Genomic DNA, 13,946 nt, shown 5'->3' with positions numbered 1-13,946 from the left:
CTTGATGATCCTAGAGGTCTTTTCCAACCTTAATGATTCTATAATTCTATGAAATCTGTAATGAAGGATCTAGGACTTTGTCCACTAGATGAGTTTTTTTAGTGTGTCTCCAAGGCCTGTAGTGGCAAATGTGATGGACTGTTATTTCTGCCTAGGAAAGAGGATAACAAGTTAAACAAGGAGTTTTGTTGTATATAGGAACCAGTGTCTCTAATAAATGACTGTTGCTAAATCATGTTACAGCCCTGGCTGTAAGGCAAATAGAACCTGTGTCTGGCCTTCCCTTACCGTACAAACTCCTGCTTTAGAAAGCAGTGCAGGAAAAAGGAAACAAAAGAAAGGTTTAACCCCCATCTAGAAACAAACTCACACAGCTGTGTTTTCATGGTAAAGGATTCAGGATCATGAAGCTGCTGGTTGTGGGTGCCTGGTGATGGGGATCGCGAGGCATGGCGTGGCCAGTACTGTAGCTGGACATGCATTCCTAACCGACTGCCACAGAGCGTGCTTTTGAGGCACCAGGGTGTTCTCGTCACTCAGCTGTCGCTGGATTTTCAGCATGCCATGTCTCCCTGAACGCGTTTCATCCAATTTATAGGCCCTCATTTCCTCCGACACAACAGAGCTTTTGTTGTGGTCTCAGTGGGGCTTTTCCTTAGTTCCTTTTTGAAAGACATAAGAGCAGACCAGAAAGCGGGGAGAGAAAATGCCATGGATGTTCTCACTTCCCTTCCCCACCCCCAGCATTCACAGAAATTTTTGAATCAGCACTGAAAGCCCATATTTAAAAAACTAACGTTCCTTTGATTTTTATTTATTTAATCCCAACACCTTCAGGAGAAAGAGAAACACCAAGCCAGTCTTCAGGCAGCAGCGATGCGTTTTCTGCCCCTGCCTGGGTGTGTTGGGAAGGGAAGAGGTGAAAGCTTCTTCCCTCCCGTTCTCCGCTCACTTCTGTGTTGCTTTACCCACCCCCAGCTGATGTGGCTGCCTCTTTCCTGCAGGCATCCGCTGCTGATATCTGCTTCCCTCTGCTGTTTTTCGAGGGTATGGTTAAGAGCGTAAAGAGTGGGGGAAGTAGGTCACGGCAAAAATTCAGAACTGGGAAAAAGAACTGTTCCTGGCTGGGAGGGAGAAAATGGACTTGCCTTTTCCCCAGTGACCTGACTCAGCCCCTTTTCCACATGGCCATACTAAAACCCTGGAAACGTACCACTGTAAGGGTATTATGTGTTTTAGGATTAGCCAATTAACTTATTAGCTTTCTATGAACGTACAGTTCCAAAACAGAAACCAGACCCAGCATCTCTGACACTAATCACATCAGCTGCTAATATTGTTAAGTTATGTTGGTTCGGGTTGTATTCGGTTTCAGATGGAGAGCTAAGCCATGTTTCTTTCACCGGGAAATGGGAAGAGGGGGAAGAAGATGCGGTAGCAGCAAGGTGGGGGCTGGGGAGGCAGCGGCCAGCCAAACAGATAGAGCAGCTGAACCTGCCTCCCGGCTGAGGAAGCAAAGCTCAAAGCATTTGTGGGTCTGATGCATTCTCCTGCGACCTTATTTACACAGATCTTCGCCATGTCCCAGTGTGAAACATGGAGACGAGTGGGGAGATCCCAGTAAGTGTGAAAATGGGGACTCATGCCAATACTGCCACACTCGCACAGAACAGCAGTTCCATCCAGAGGTACGGTAACCTGCTCGCTCCGTTTGGTAGCTGACCAGAAAAGCAAAAGCATTCCAGGCTTATGAAGTAAATTAGCGTGCCAGCTGGGAGAGTACGTGGGCTGCTTGCATGTGGTCCTGGGATACGGAGAAACTGCCTGTTGGAAGTAAGCTGAAATCCAGCTGCTTGGCAGGGGGTGCCTTTGCATTAGGTAGACCATATGGGAGGAGGTAAGAAAAGTAGGGAGAACTCAAGTGTAAGAGCAGTCCCATGTATGGGGGTCCTTTCGAAAGCATGATGTGGGTTTGCAGGTGAGCATACAGCATCTGTTTCCCCTGAGAAAAATTCTTGGTTGGCGATGATCGCACCAAACCATAGATACCCACAAACTGGTGCTAAAACCCACTAAACTCTTAGTTGTGAGCATGCCCAGAGCATTCCAGTATCCCTGCAGAAAGTGTAATTAAGACCCTGTCCTAGTCTGCTTCATGTTACAGTGTTGAAAAGCTTTGTTGGGCCTGTATCGGCAAAGTAACCATTGTCACCGCCTGTCAAACTGGGGGGAAAGGGAATAATCCATTTCCTACAGTCATTGTCAATGGTTTGTTATTTTCCTTGCAAACGTGTGGCCGTACCTTCCTGTGCTGTCATCTGTCAGCTGTTTCCTACTTTTTACCATTTGCAATATCAATGGAGCTTCCAGTGAGACTGAGGGACCTTATGGTAAATGGTGGCCTTTGGGTGAGCTGATGCGTGATGGGTTAAGCTTTGGGTGAGCTGAGCTGTGATGGGCCTATTTTGGTGTTTCTGTAACTACAGTGGGTTTTCCTTTCTTTGAAGTAAAGCGCTGAAATGGTCACCCTGAACTCTGCTGGCCTTTGTGCCTTTTATCTGTGTTCCTACCTTGCTGTCGAGTCTCTTCATAGTACTTTTGTACCTGGGCTGCCGGTCACTGTTTTTTTTCCTGTTCATGTCTGGTTTGTTTTTTTTTGTTTTTTTTTCCCATCCTTAGATCTACAAATCCACCAAATGCAATGATATGCAGCAGTCTGGCAGCTGTCCCCGAGGACCCTTCTGTGCCTTTGCACATGTAGAACGTACGTGGGCTGCTTCTCTCGTCTTTCATGGATATCTGAGCTATGGAGAGCTTCTGGCCAAAAGAGATAGTTTAAAATATAGGGCCACTAAGCTAGAGCTTCTGTGAATGATTTTCAAAAGCAAAGTATTAACTTTGATAATTCCTATAAAACTGTGCTAGTGTGGGAGGTGTTGGCAGAGCTGAAGGCAGTAGGGGGTCTGTAAGGACTTAGCCTGTAGCACGCTCTGCGCTGTCTCTTGAAATCCCTCCCTCTGTTCCCTCTCGCTTGCTCAGTTCTCTGTATGTCAGTTTAGGAGGACTGGAACAGGGGGAGCTGCTTCTCTTCTGTACATGGATGAACTGTACCTAGCAAAGTTGCAAAGTGTATTTTAAAAAGCTGAGGATAAAATTGCTGATTATAGAGAATGTATTGATCTGTTTTAAAAATTAAATGCTATTTTACTATTTACAAAGTTTTGCTTAGAGTTTAAATCAGGTGTAAATTAGGTTTCAGTCAGGTTGGAGGAGAAAAACGTGCAGCTTTTTGTCTGCTTTTCCTCAAATCCTCTTTTCCCGCTAGCTCCCTGATTTATATGGCATTATTTCAGTCCTCACTTCCATCATCTGTGAACTAGTGATGCTGTTTCGGTTGTGGGGGCTCTAGATTCAGGTGGGTAGTAATATTTATAGATAAATGGTTAGCTCCTGGTCCTAGGGCTCCTACTCAGTTTCTGCACTCCAGTCTCACCGTTGAAGTTGCAGCAATTAGAGCAGGTTACTCAGAAGTCAGTAGATGGGCTCTGATACTGACTCAATACATGGCCTTGAGCAAACCTCTTTGTATTTGATTATCCTTTGTAAACGGTGGAATTAGTAATTGCTGGCTTTGTCAGGGGATGGTGAGAGTAAATTCCCTACAGGTTATGCAGTTCCTTGTATAGGAAGACTTGTGGACAAGCAGTAATTATAGCTGGAGCTGTGGGCTATGATGCCCCGAAACACAGTAGCGCAACTACACAGTATGATCCAGCTTAAGGGAGAATGGAGTCTTGCTAAAGAAACAGAGTTTAGCCAACTCCCTAGTGCATAACAGTATTTTGGTCAGGAGATGCGTATTCCTAACAAGATTACTGCACTTGATACTTTACTACTTCAAAGCCAGAGTAACATTCTGTGGCACTTGGGTCATTCCAACCTGGTTATTTTTTGTGCTGTCTTACGGAATTGTATCTTCTAGTCCTTTCTGAGCAAGGTGAACACTGAGGGCCTAATTCAATTAAAATAACAGGAGCCTATATGTTATATCTGCTCTTAGCACGAGCTTTGCTGATTGTTAGCAAGAAATGTGTTGAAAGCAGTACTTTAAAGGTATTGTGATACAGGCTTAGTGTCTGTTCTGTAGTTTTTGTAAAGATGCTGAGTTGTGCTAGATGTAAATACTACAAGTCTGCAGCATCTCTGCTTTACCTTCCAATCCAATGACAATTCCTTTTTGTCTGTGCCTTTTTATGTAACACTCCCTTTTTTTTGGTAGTGGTGTGTACTGAGCACAGATGGGATCTTATCTCCCTCAGCTAATTATAATGGACCCATCAACTTTGTGCCTAGCAATGAAGGAAGCTCTGCTCAGTTCAAGACAGCTGAGCGAATAAAACACAACTCACACAGGGGAGATAACTTTGGAGCAGCGTTAATGGACTAAAGGGCAGCATAGTGTACGAGTGGTGGCAGGAATACTGCAAGGAATATTAGATAAGTAGTAGCCATTTGCCAGATAAGGTTTCTCCTTGCTTCTATACTTATAAGTAGGTACTTGTGGAATATTTCTTCTCTCAAGAATATCTTAAATATTCTTGTTCCTAAGTGTCTTGTGCTCCATTGCGATTGTACAGCTTTGAGTAACATTCCATGTGTGTTTATTTCTTCCAGAGCCTGCGCTCAGTGAAGATTTACAGCAGTCCTCGGCTGTGTCTAGCCCGACACAGACAGGCCCTGTGATGTATATGCCGTCAGCAGCTGGCGATTCTGTTCCGGTCAGCCCTTCCAGCCCACATGCCCCAGACCTTAGCAACGTATGTAGCTCTGTGGGGAAGCCTTGTCCGTACTTCATAAATCTGGGTTTCTCCGAGTACTTCTTTTTCCCAAGAAAAGAAATCTTAAGTATCCGAAAGCCCAAAAGATACAGCATTTTTCTTTTCGATTTCAGCTCCACACTCTTTAAAGGGATCTATTTGTTTTGAACATACAATTCAGTGGCTTTAGTGTTGTCCCCTCACCTATAAAATTTCGAAGCCTTCTTTTATGTGGGAAGTTTGTGGATGTACTTTCAGGAAAGTGGAATACATCCGCACATGAAGTCCAACTCCTTCCTGTCTGGAGGTACATATTGGGCTTAGTTTCCAAGTACTCTAATTAAAGGCTGTGAGCCAACAATGTCTAAAGTACATAACTACAATTGAGTTTGTTTACATATGTAATCTCAGAGGTTTAGCCTGTGCATATTGTGTGTTGCATTAGAGGATATCCTTGATGCCCTCCCTCTCCTACTTCTGGAGATAGCTAAACTCTGGAATGTGTTTAAGTAATGCCCCAGATCGTTGGTAGTACTTTATTTTAGTTGCACTTACAAGAAGGAAGATCTTTAAATGCTGGACAGATAAACACAGACCGATAAGAAGCCCATGGAATGCCAGACCACTTCATTTTTGCTGGGTTTCTTTTTTTTAGTTTGTGAAGTCTTTCCTGTTTGCACTGCTCTTGATAAGGTGTGTAACCTTTTCAAATGATTGGTCGAGGTTTTGAGAAGGTAAAATGACATGAGTTTAAACTCATTTGAAACTGGCCAGAATGGGGTGAACTCATTTAGGACCTCTGTTCTATCTTATCCCCCTCTTTGAAAAAGAGAAGCTGATAGTTTAATTTTATTAGTGCCAAAGCCAACCTAACAGTTCATAGTTCTCCTGAATTCGATTGCAGCTAGAATTCCAAACAGATCTTCAAAAGCCGGGACATAATACTTTCTCTCACTAAATAGCACTGTGGAAAGCAGCAAAAACCAAAGCCCCTTCATCCCTTCACCCTGTGAATGTGTCATCTAAATTCTCTGAAAACTGCAGCAAAATTGAAAATACCTTCCACTTAATAGACTGTTTAGGTCTTTTTTTATCTCAGACTCTTAGTCTTTTAAACAGTCTTCCTAATCCTTGGATATATGCCAAACGGCAACACATGTCTTTCTGTGACTTCATCACTCCACAGGGCATCTGTATGTAGCTTGCAAACAAATATGGCTTTGCTGGTGATCACTTTACACGATGAATTAATCGGCAAAAAAGGTCCCTCTTAGCAGCCAGCCTCACATGGCCTGTTCTGTTTTGTATTTGTACTGTAGGTGTGGAATAAATCAGGAACTCTGCCAACTAGCCCCACCTCCACCACAGTGAGTAGTATCTTTGCGACTGTAGGGAAGCATGGACAGCAGAATGTCTGTATAAAAATAAAATCAAAACACTGTAGGATGCTCCTTCTTTCTAATGCTAGCCCAGATTGTGCCACATTTGAATCTGTGATAGCAGTAGCTGTCGAAATGTTGTCTGAAGCAGAGTCATGCTTGCCAGTGCAGGCAAATCATTTCTTGTCCCAGAGAAATGGGATATCTGCATTGATCCAGGTAGGCGCTTTCTCAAAAACTCATCTTAATCTCCTTTGCTGCTGTCTGTGGCTTCATCTACAGTGCAAAACTAGCCTTGTTGCATGTGGTTGTGATCCCTGCTATTAGTCTGAAGAATGGAGCTGTTGGAAATCCTTGGGTGTTTTAATGCAGCTGTTGATACTTGCCTTGTGCCTGCATTAAAACTTTCAGATTTCCAACTGGAAAGCAAAAGGCACGGTGTTACACGTAGCTCAGATACGCTTGGTTGTTCTGACTGCCATAGCACCTTTCCAGGTTTCACTCTACTACTCAGAGTGCAGACAGGATCCACCGTAGCCGAAGGAGAGCAGAGGGAGTTTTGGTCAGGTTTGGAAACTTGATCGGTCACATCCGAGGCCTCAAAAACAATAAATGTCACTAGAGCTGTAGGTTGGGTTTTATAAGACTGCACTCCAGTACAAAGTAATGGCAGTAAAACCGTAATTGTGGGACTGTATAAATCCAGTATCTACTGGAGCTCTGTCCTGGTTTTTAATTACTCTTTACTGGAAGCCTGTATGCTTGTGTTGACTGTCAGTATAATCAATGCACAGTGAAGTGAATGAGCTCTTCTGCGGGGTGCCTCTCCTCTTCGAGTTGTCGCTACTGGCTGGCTATACTTTCCTGACACTTGTTCCTTCTATTAGATTCTTTGTAGGAACAGCAGTCTCGGAAGCCCATCTAATATATGTGGGTCTCCTCCTGGCGCCATTGGAAAGCCACACAGCTTGGAGACCATTGGTTTTCCTCCAGACTCTGTAACAGCAGCCGGCAGCTACAAGAAAGCACCGGGGTTTGAGCGAGAAGATCAGGTGGGGGCCGAGTATTTGAAGAGTTTCAAATGCCAGGTTAGTCGGGAGTATTGGCTGGAGGAGTTGGGGGGGATGAGGAGGAATGAGAAATTGCCCAGTCTAGCTTGAATGTATTTTTATTTTTTCAAGGAACAAAAATGAGAAAGCGCTATTCTCATTAGCAGTTCTCAGATCCCTGCTGTAGCTTTCAGCCTCCCTTCCAGTCTCTTCCATCCTTCATCTGTTCTTGTCTGCGTAGCTGCCATCGCACACTCAATTTGTAGAAGTCAAGCTGCTACTTCTCCTAATCCCTCACAACTTCTGTCCTGTGTTGACCCTGGGTAGCTTCCCAGATATCACTTCTTGCTCTTTCTTTTTCCCTGTTTAGGTCCTTGCCAAGAGCTGCTGTTTCTTTTGCTGTATTGTCTCACGGAAACTCATCCCTCCTTCTCTGTTCTCACTCCGAACTCTTACCCTGATCTCCGTGACTTGGTTTGTCTTCTGTTTTCACCATCCATTTCTCTGGTGTATTAAAAATGTCATGTTAGTTGTCTCTTGCTTCTCTGGCTGCGCTATTCTGACCCTTGACTCTCTCCTGTGGCTTCTGCATTAAATTTGAATTCCTCATTCTCATTTGAAGAACCCTCTGCAATCTTACCCAACCCACATCTCTAATGATGTTCCCTCATATCCCTTTTGAATATCCCAGTCTTGTCTTGCTGCTTCCTCGGTCTTCTCCGTCTTGGTGTCAGCGTCAGACTGCTCCCTAAGCCTACAACAGTCTCTCCCATCTGTTCTGCCACACATGAGCTTTTCCACAGTCAACTTCTTATTGTGAATTTCCTTTCTTGACGTTACAATTAATAGTTTCTCTGCACCGTCCCCTCCAAGTCAGCCGAGTCCAACTTGGGTCTCAGTTCTTATTCCTCGCTGAGTTTCTAAGTGTAGTAGAACAACATCTTGATTTAGGGGAAGGACTGGCTACTTTTATGAAGAGGTGCTTGCAAAAATATTTCCTACAAGTTCTTTGTTATAAAAAAAATATAAAAAGGAATAAAAATACCTGGTCTGTGTTGCTTGAAAAAGAGATGACAAGAAATGCTGCTTTCAGCCTGGCTACATTTAAACTCTTGTCTGTAATATTAAAGAAGCTAGCCTTTTGTGCTTACACTGCTGTGTTAGCGTTGCACTGCTGTGAGAAAACAGTGGAAATATCCCGTCCAGACGAGATCTTGCATAAGTAGTTGGATTTAGAAGCAGGCTCTGTGGGGTTTGTTTTATTTATTTTTACAACTTTGGGAAAATATGACCGAACGCTGCAGAAGGACCAGTCTTGAACACTCTTTAGCCTAATTAAAATGATTTAGTGACAAATACAGATGAAGCTATATGCATGTACGCTTTCTTATAAATGCTTTCATTGTCTTGCTTAACGTGGATGTGGCTTAGGAAATTTCAGATTGATGCAACGCGTCTTTGGGGGTAAAGAGCAGACCGTGCTGTGATCCTGGCACTTCTCGCGGGCACAGCAGCTTGTAGCAGTTGTTTAGAAACAAAAGAAAAAACATGTGCTCGTTCTCTATTGCCTCTGCTGCAAAGGAGGGGTGAACCCAGAGCCGAAGGACTGAGAGAACCCCTGTTTCCTGCCAGCAGAGGCAGGGTGCCAGGGAGGCCCTGCTTTGGAGAAAATGAGCAGCAAGCCTAAGCCAAGGAGAAAGGGGATGGAGCATGAACAGGACTTTTAAAATGAGGGCCAGATGATGAGCATTATGTCTGAAGTCCAGGTTGTGCTACAAAGATACTGTATTCAGGTAGCTTCTTACTTATGTGGCTTTAATTAAGCAAAAACCTGTATTAAATGACTGGAATAAATAGCTATTAAGATATAGATGGAAGTAATCACAGTTGTCATACGCTAGGCTTCTACAGACAAAATTAGGTGTCTCATAAGTGTCCTGATTTAATTTTCTTTTAATCTATAATTACTTACTTTTTTAAATCCTCTGTAATTCCCTTTGGCTGCAGTGGGCACCAGAGACTCTCATATACCCTGTAAATTAGACGAATAATTAGGCATTTAACTTTGTTCACTCATATTTGAAAACTTAAGAGACACTCTGCCTCAGCTCTGCAATAGGTTTGTCATTTTCCCTCTGTAGAATTAGTACAGATATTTTCTATCTTATTAGAATGAAAAATGCACCTTCTGTGTTAATAGGTCCCACATAGTTTGTGGTAAGGCTGAGCCAGCAGTTAAAGCTAAAAATACTTTTCCTGAGTCCCGAAAGATTTAGCAAGCTGGGAAAATGCTGGCTGCACTGGAAGGACTCGAGTGCCACAAGCAGGAGGTGTTCCTAAGTCCTGACACACAGTGCAGTAGGTTTGTTCCATGCTGGTCAGAAAACATGCACTTTCACTCGTAGTTTATGTCCCCTGTTTTCTTTCCTGACAGCAACAGAGTGAGCTGGAGAATTTCAGCTTGCCCTTTGAATTTCTTTCTTGATGTGTACCCTTTCTAATGTTATTCAGAGCTAAAGGAGACTGGCTTAGTGGTGGCAATTGGTTTGCTCTGTTTTTTACCAGTGTTATGTGAATTCAAGGCAGTGGAAATTGAGGCTAGCGTAGAAATGAGTTCAATTTTTATCCTCCTCAAAGAAAAAAAACCTTCCAGTAAGACCGAACTGCACCAGAGCCAGCTAGCTACGCTGGCAGGAAGCCTCTCGGTGGGGGGGTACGGCTGTGTATGTGCCTTCACTCCAGCTTCTGATGTCTGTTCGTAGCACATCTTGTGTTCAGATGAGTGTCAAGCAGGGTAGGGATGTGTTGGATAATCTAGCAGGCGTGTTATCAGACACACACAGATGCGCTAACGTAACGCGTCCATTGCACACGAGGGAAAACAAGCCTGTGATCGGTTCAGCGGCAGTTTTGCTGGATGTAAACGCACTGTATGTTGTTCAGGGAAGCGTGAGAGGATGGCACCTACCGCAGAAGGATCTTTGCATCTGTATCTCAACTGCCTGTTTGCCAGGCTTTGACCTCCCCATCTGCCCACAGGCATACAGTTGAGCAGAGAAAATGATTTAATTAAGTAAAACGAACAGATGAATTCTTCCGCTGCTCTTTCGCCTGTCTGGTTATGTCATGCCTCTCCAGCAATCGTCGATCTTTTTCATAAGACTGTTTAAGCCAGGAAGTCGAGGCGTATCACTCAGGTCAGCGCGGCGTCTCGTGCGCTGCTGCGGTACATCACGCCTGAACCTCCCCTGCGGAGATGGTGGCTGCCTGCACTTGCGATAAAAATGATCGAGCGGACTTTGTGACTGGAATATGTCTCTGATTCAGACTGGAGGGGTTGGAGAGCGAGTAAAGGAGTAGCCCTGGCTCAGCACTTCTGTGCTCCCTCTCTGTGCCCGGAGGCTGTGATTGATGTCCCCGTGCCTCGCGCGTGTAGCGGCACCGGAGGAGCAGAGCAAGGCCTGCAGAACAGACCGTTCCGCGCCAACAGGCTCGAGAGGCGGCTTCCTTCCCAGCTCTGGTTGCTGTAGCTCAGAACTGACTGATGCTGGGAGGCAAGAGGGTTGATATCCGTTAAGGATATAGTACTGGAAGGTCCTTAAGCTGAATTTTTAGGCTGGATAGTGGAATTCTAAATATAGGTTGGCATTCATGCAGTTTTGCAGTTCCAGACAGCCTCGACCTCACTTACGTTTTAATAGCTTTGAGCTCTCTGTGTTAATAGATGGGGGACGAATTTGAGGTTTTTTTAAATCAGTTTTGATGCTGCTGCTTTTAAAATGGGTTAGTTACCACTTTATTTCACTTTGCAATCCTAGCTGGGAGCTGCAAAAGTTTGAGGGAAGACATAATCTACATACTTTATTTTCCCAAAGCTGAAAAATGTTTACATAATCTAAAAATATAGCGTGCCTCCCGCCATTTCTGGCCCTTTTTTTAGATACTAGTAGGGCTGATGGGTTATTTATAGGGCAAAATAATTCATTCTTGGTCTTGGTTCTTAATATGTCCTTTGTGCTAGCAGAGGACTTATAGCAGCATTGAAGGCAAAAGTAATCGTGGCAAGTCTTAGCATAACTCTAAGGTGTGATGTCTTGCTGTAAAGAAAGCAAATTACTTGGAGTGTTTTCAGTTTGCTATGCTCTCCCGCCCTCTGAATTCTCTAGTGCCCAGAGCAGGCTGTAAGAGAGGAGGTGACAGTTTCCCATGGCCTCTCCAAAGCCAGCAGTCAGCCATTTTTAATTTTGCTGCTGATCCCTCTGCTTATCTTTTGTTCTGTTTCTTTACTGCAGCAAGCGAAAATGAAGTCCCACTCACTGGAACACAGGAGCCAGGAGCAACCTTTGTTACAGCCCAAACAGGTACGGTACGGCTAGCAGGGCTCTGAAGCTAGCTCAGGGCTCGCGCTACCGCAGACAAGGAAATCTCTGGATCCAGACAACTCTGCAGGGAGTAAATGAGAGCCCAGACACCATTAGGGGTGCTCAGCTTGAGGGATTACTTCATGAAGATGGGATGATTTGCTGGAGGGGTTATCTGTGCGTGGCTAGACCTGTGTGAATTCAGGATAGATACGTAGGCCTGGACCGTGCTGGAGTGAGTCTCCAAATTACAGAAAATTGAGCTGGAATGGATCTCTGGAGTCATCTAAGTTCAAGGATTTGGCGAAGAGAATTTAATATCAAGTTCTAAGTCGTGTGCTGAGCTAAGTCTGTGTGAGTGATTGTGTGACCCATCCCTATGATTGCATGCAACCTGTGGGTCACAGGAGTTAATTCTGGGGCAGCCTGAAGGATATTTGTAATGCTGGGGGGAGGGCGGGGAAATGGAGAACAGTCGGCAGAAATTAAAGAGAAGCTGTTAATCTCTTCCCCCACCCCCAGTCCAGCAGTAGCACCAGCCATCTGTCAGGTTGGAAGCAGGCAAGAACAGGTTTGCTGCTGATCTTTGGCTCATTCCTGCATGTTTCTGAAAGGATGCTTCTATAAAGATGTTTTATTTCCTCCTTCTCTCCCTTTTAAAATTCTTGTTTCAGGACATACTGGGTATTCTCCCAGTGGGGAGCCCACTGACATCCAGCATCTCCTCTAGTATCACCTCCAGCCTGGCTGCAACGCCACCAAGCCCTGCCGGCACCAGCAGCATACCGGGCATGAATGCCAATGCCCTTCCTTTCTACCCAACCAGTGACACCGTTGAGTCTGTCATAGGTAACTCTGCCTTTTTTACTTAGGCTAATAGGGCTTCCTCAGACGTGGATCACCAGGTATGAGACTTGGAGTAGCCACGGGTGTTCCAGTGAACTCGTTTTTCATCTGTCAGTGCTGGCAGATTCCTGAGGCTGTAAGCTTTTTCTGTGACTGTGACACATCTGATGTTTTCTGCAGGTCATTACAGATGAAATTCACCCATGGGACCAACAGAAGGCCTCTGAGCCACTTATTCAGAATGTCAGATGGTGTAAAGGGCCTTAGTTTTAGGTTTGTCAAATGATCAGGAGGTCTTGCAGTAGGCAGGAAATCAGGGGGGCATTTTCCACAGCTACAACCCCTTACATTCTAAATGGCAATTTTATAGCAAGGCCTACCACCAGGTAGGTTGCAAGGACTTGCCCTTCATAGAGTGTGGGACGGAGGCTGTAAGAAAAAGGAGAACAGGAGAGTCCAGAGAGTGGAACCACTCCTTCTAGACAGGTACAGGTTTTCTGGTCACCTGGTTGTGGTGGTTTTTGGTTTTTTAGTTTTTTTTTTTAATCTAACGTTTCTGAGGTGATCTCACTAATTTGTTAATAATAGAAATGAGTGGGTATGTGTGGGATGGAATTATATTGATCATGATTAGTGATGAGGCACGTTTAAAGAGATACAAGATTTGCAGGCATTCATAAGCTTTCTTTATTTTACCTCATCTTTGAACCTCAGAGATGATTTTCAAGTGTTCCCTTCTACTGGTATTTCTTTTCTGAGTGGCTCTTCAGCAAAGTAGGGACGAAGCACAAGCCAGACCCAGACATGTCCTAAGCCAGTGTTATTGCATATTAGGGACAGACTTGAAAGAGCAGTTTGGGGAAGACTTATGGGAACTGCTGTTATTTCATCACAGTTTTTGTTTTCGTATAGAGTTTGGGAATGCTTTGAGACAAAGAGAAATCAGATCAGTCAAAAGAACCGGAACTGAAAAGCTGCCCATGACACTCTGCCAAACCAGTTAAGAGCAGCGTTGCACAGGGCGGAGAGTAGGGCTGTGCAGGCTGACAAATAGAGAGCGAAGGCTCCTCTGCATGTAGGCTCTTTGGGCCATCCTATCTCTTGAAGTTGTTGGTCCTTTATAACATAATTGGTACCTCTGTGTCTGGCAGAGTCTGCCTTGGATGACCTGGACCTGAATGAATTCGGAGTGGCTGCCCTGGAGAAGACATTTGACAGCAGCACAGTGCCCCACACGAGTGGCATCATGATAGGTACATGAAAGCAACAGAGCTTTCTTTATCTTCTGCCAAGCAGTGTTGCCCAGTCACCTCAGTGGAGCCAGCCCAACAAAGCTCTAAAACCAGTCCCAAAATACCATTGGTTAAAACAGCAATTATAACAAACTCTGGCAACCGCTGAGCACCTTTGAAGTCAAAGCTTGCCCTCATTGACTAGCAGAGCTGAGTTCTTGCCATTGGGCCCAGGTGTCTTTGGGATGTTTCTTGAGACTGA

The 13,946-nt window shown here is 44.6% G+C and overlaps 1 protein-coding gene across 6 annotated transcripts in view; it reads left to right on the top strand.

Annotated features, from left to right (window-relative positions):
- The window catches only part of UNK (unk zinc finger), a 46,351-nt gene that overhangs the window by 22,269 nt on the left and 10,136 nt on the right, over positions 1–13,946 (top strand). For 2 of the 6 annotated variants that reach the window (XM_064466856.1, XM_064466853.1), the window contains exons 6-13: positions 1,571–1,688; positions 2,680–2,764; positions 4,675–4,817; positions 6,137–6,184; positions 7,084–7,284; positions 11,538–11,606; positions 12,281–12,455; positions 13,604–13,705. In XM_064466856.1, coding sequence (XP_064322926.1) covers positions 1,571–1,688; positions 2,680–2,764; positions 4,675–4,817; positions 6,137–6,184; positions 7,084–7,284; positions 11,538–11,606; positions 12,281–12,455; positions 13,604–13,705 — 941 coding nt within the window. The remainder of the gene's footprint in view (positions 1–1,570; positions 1,689–2,679; positions 2,765–4,674; positions 4,818–6,136; positions 6,185–7,083; positions 7,285–11,537; positions 11,607–12,280; positions 12,456–13,603; positions 13,706–13,946) is intronic. The other 4 variants (XM_064466854.1, XM_064466857.1, XM_064466855.1 and 1 more) reach the window with 4 other exon arrangements.

This window comes from Phalacrocorax carbo, chromosome 16 (assembly GCF_963921805.1).
Source record: "Phalacrocorax carbo chromosome 16, bPhaCar2.1, whole genome shotgun sequence".
Taxonomy (NCBI): Eukaryota; Metazoa; Chordata; class Aves; order Suliformes; family Phalacrocoracidae; genus Phalacrocorax; species Phalacrocorax carbo.
Note: the sequence above shows the minus strand (reverse complement) of the source record. Positions and strands in the feature narration are given on the sequence as shown.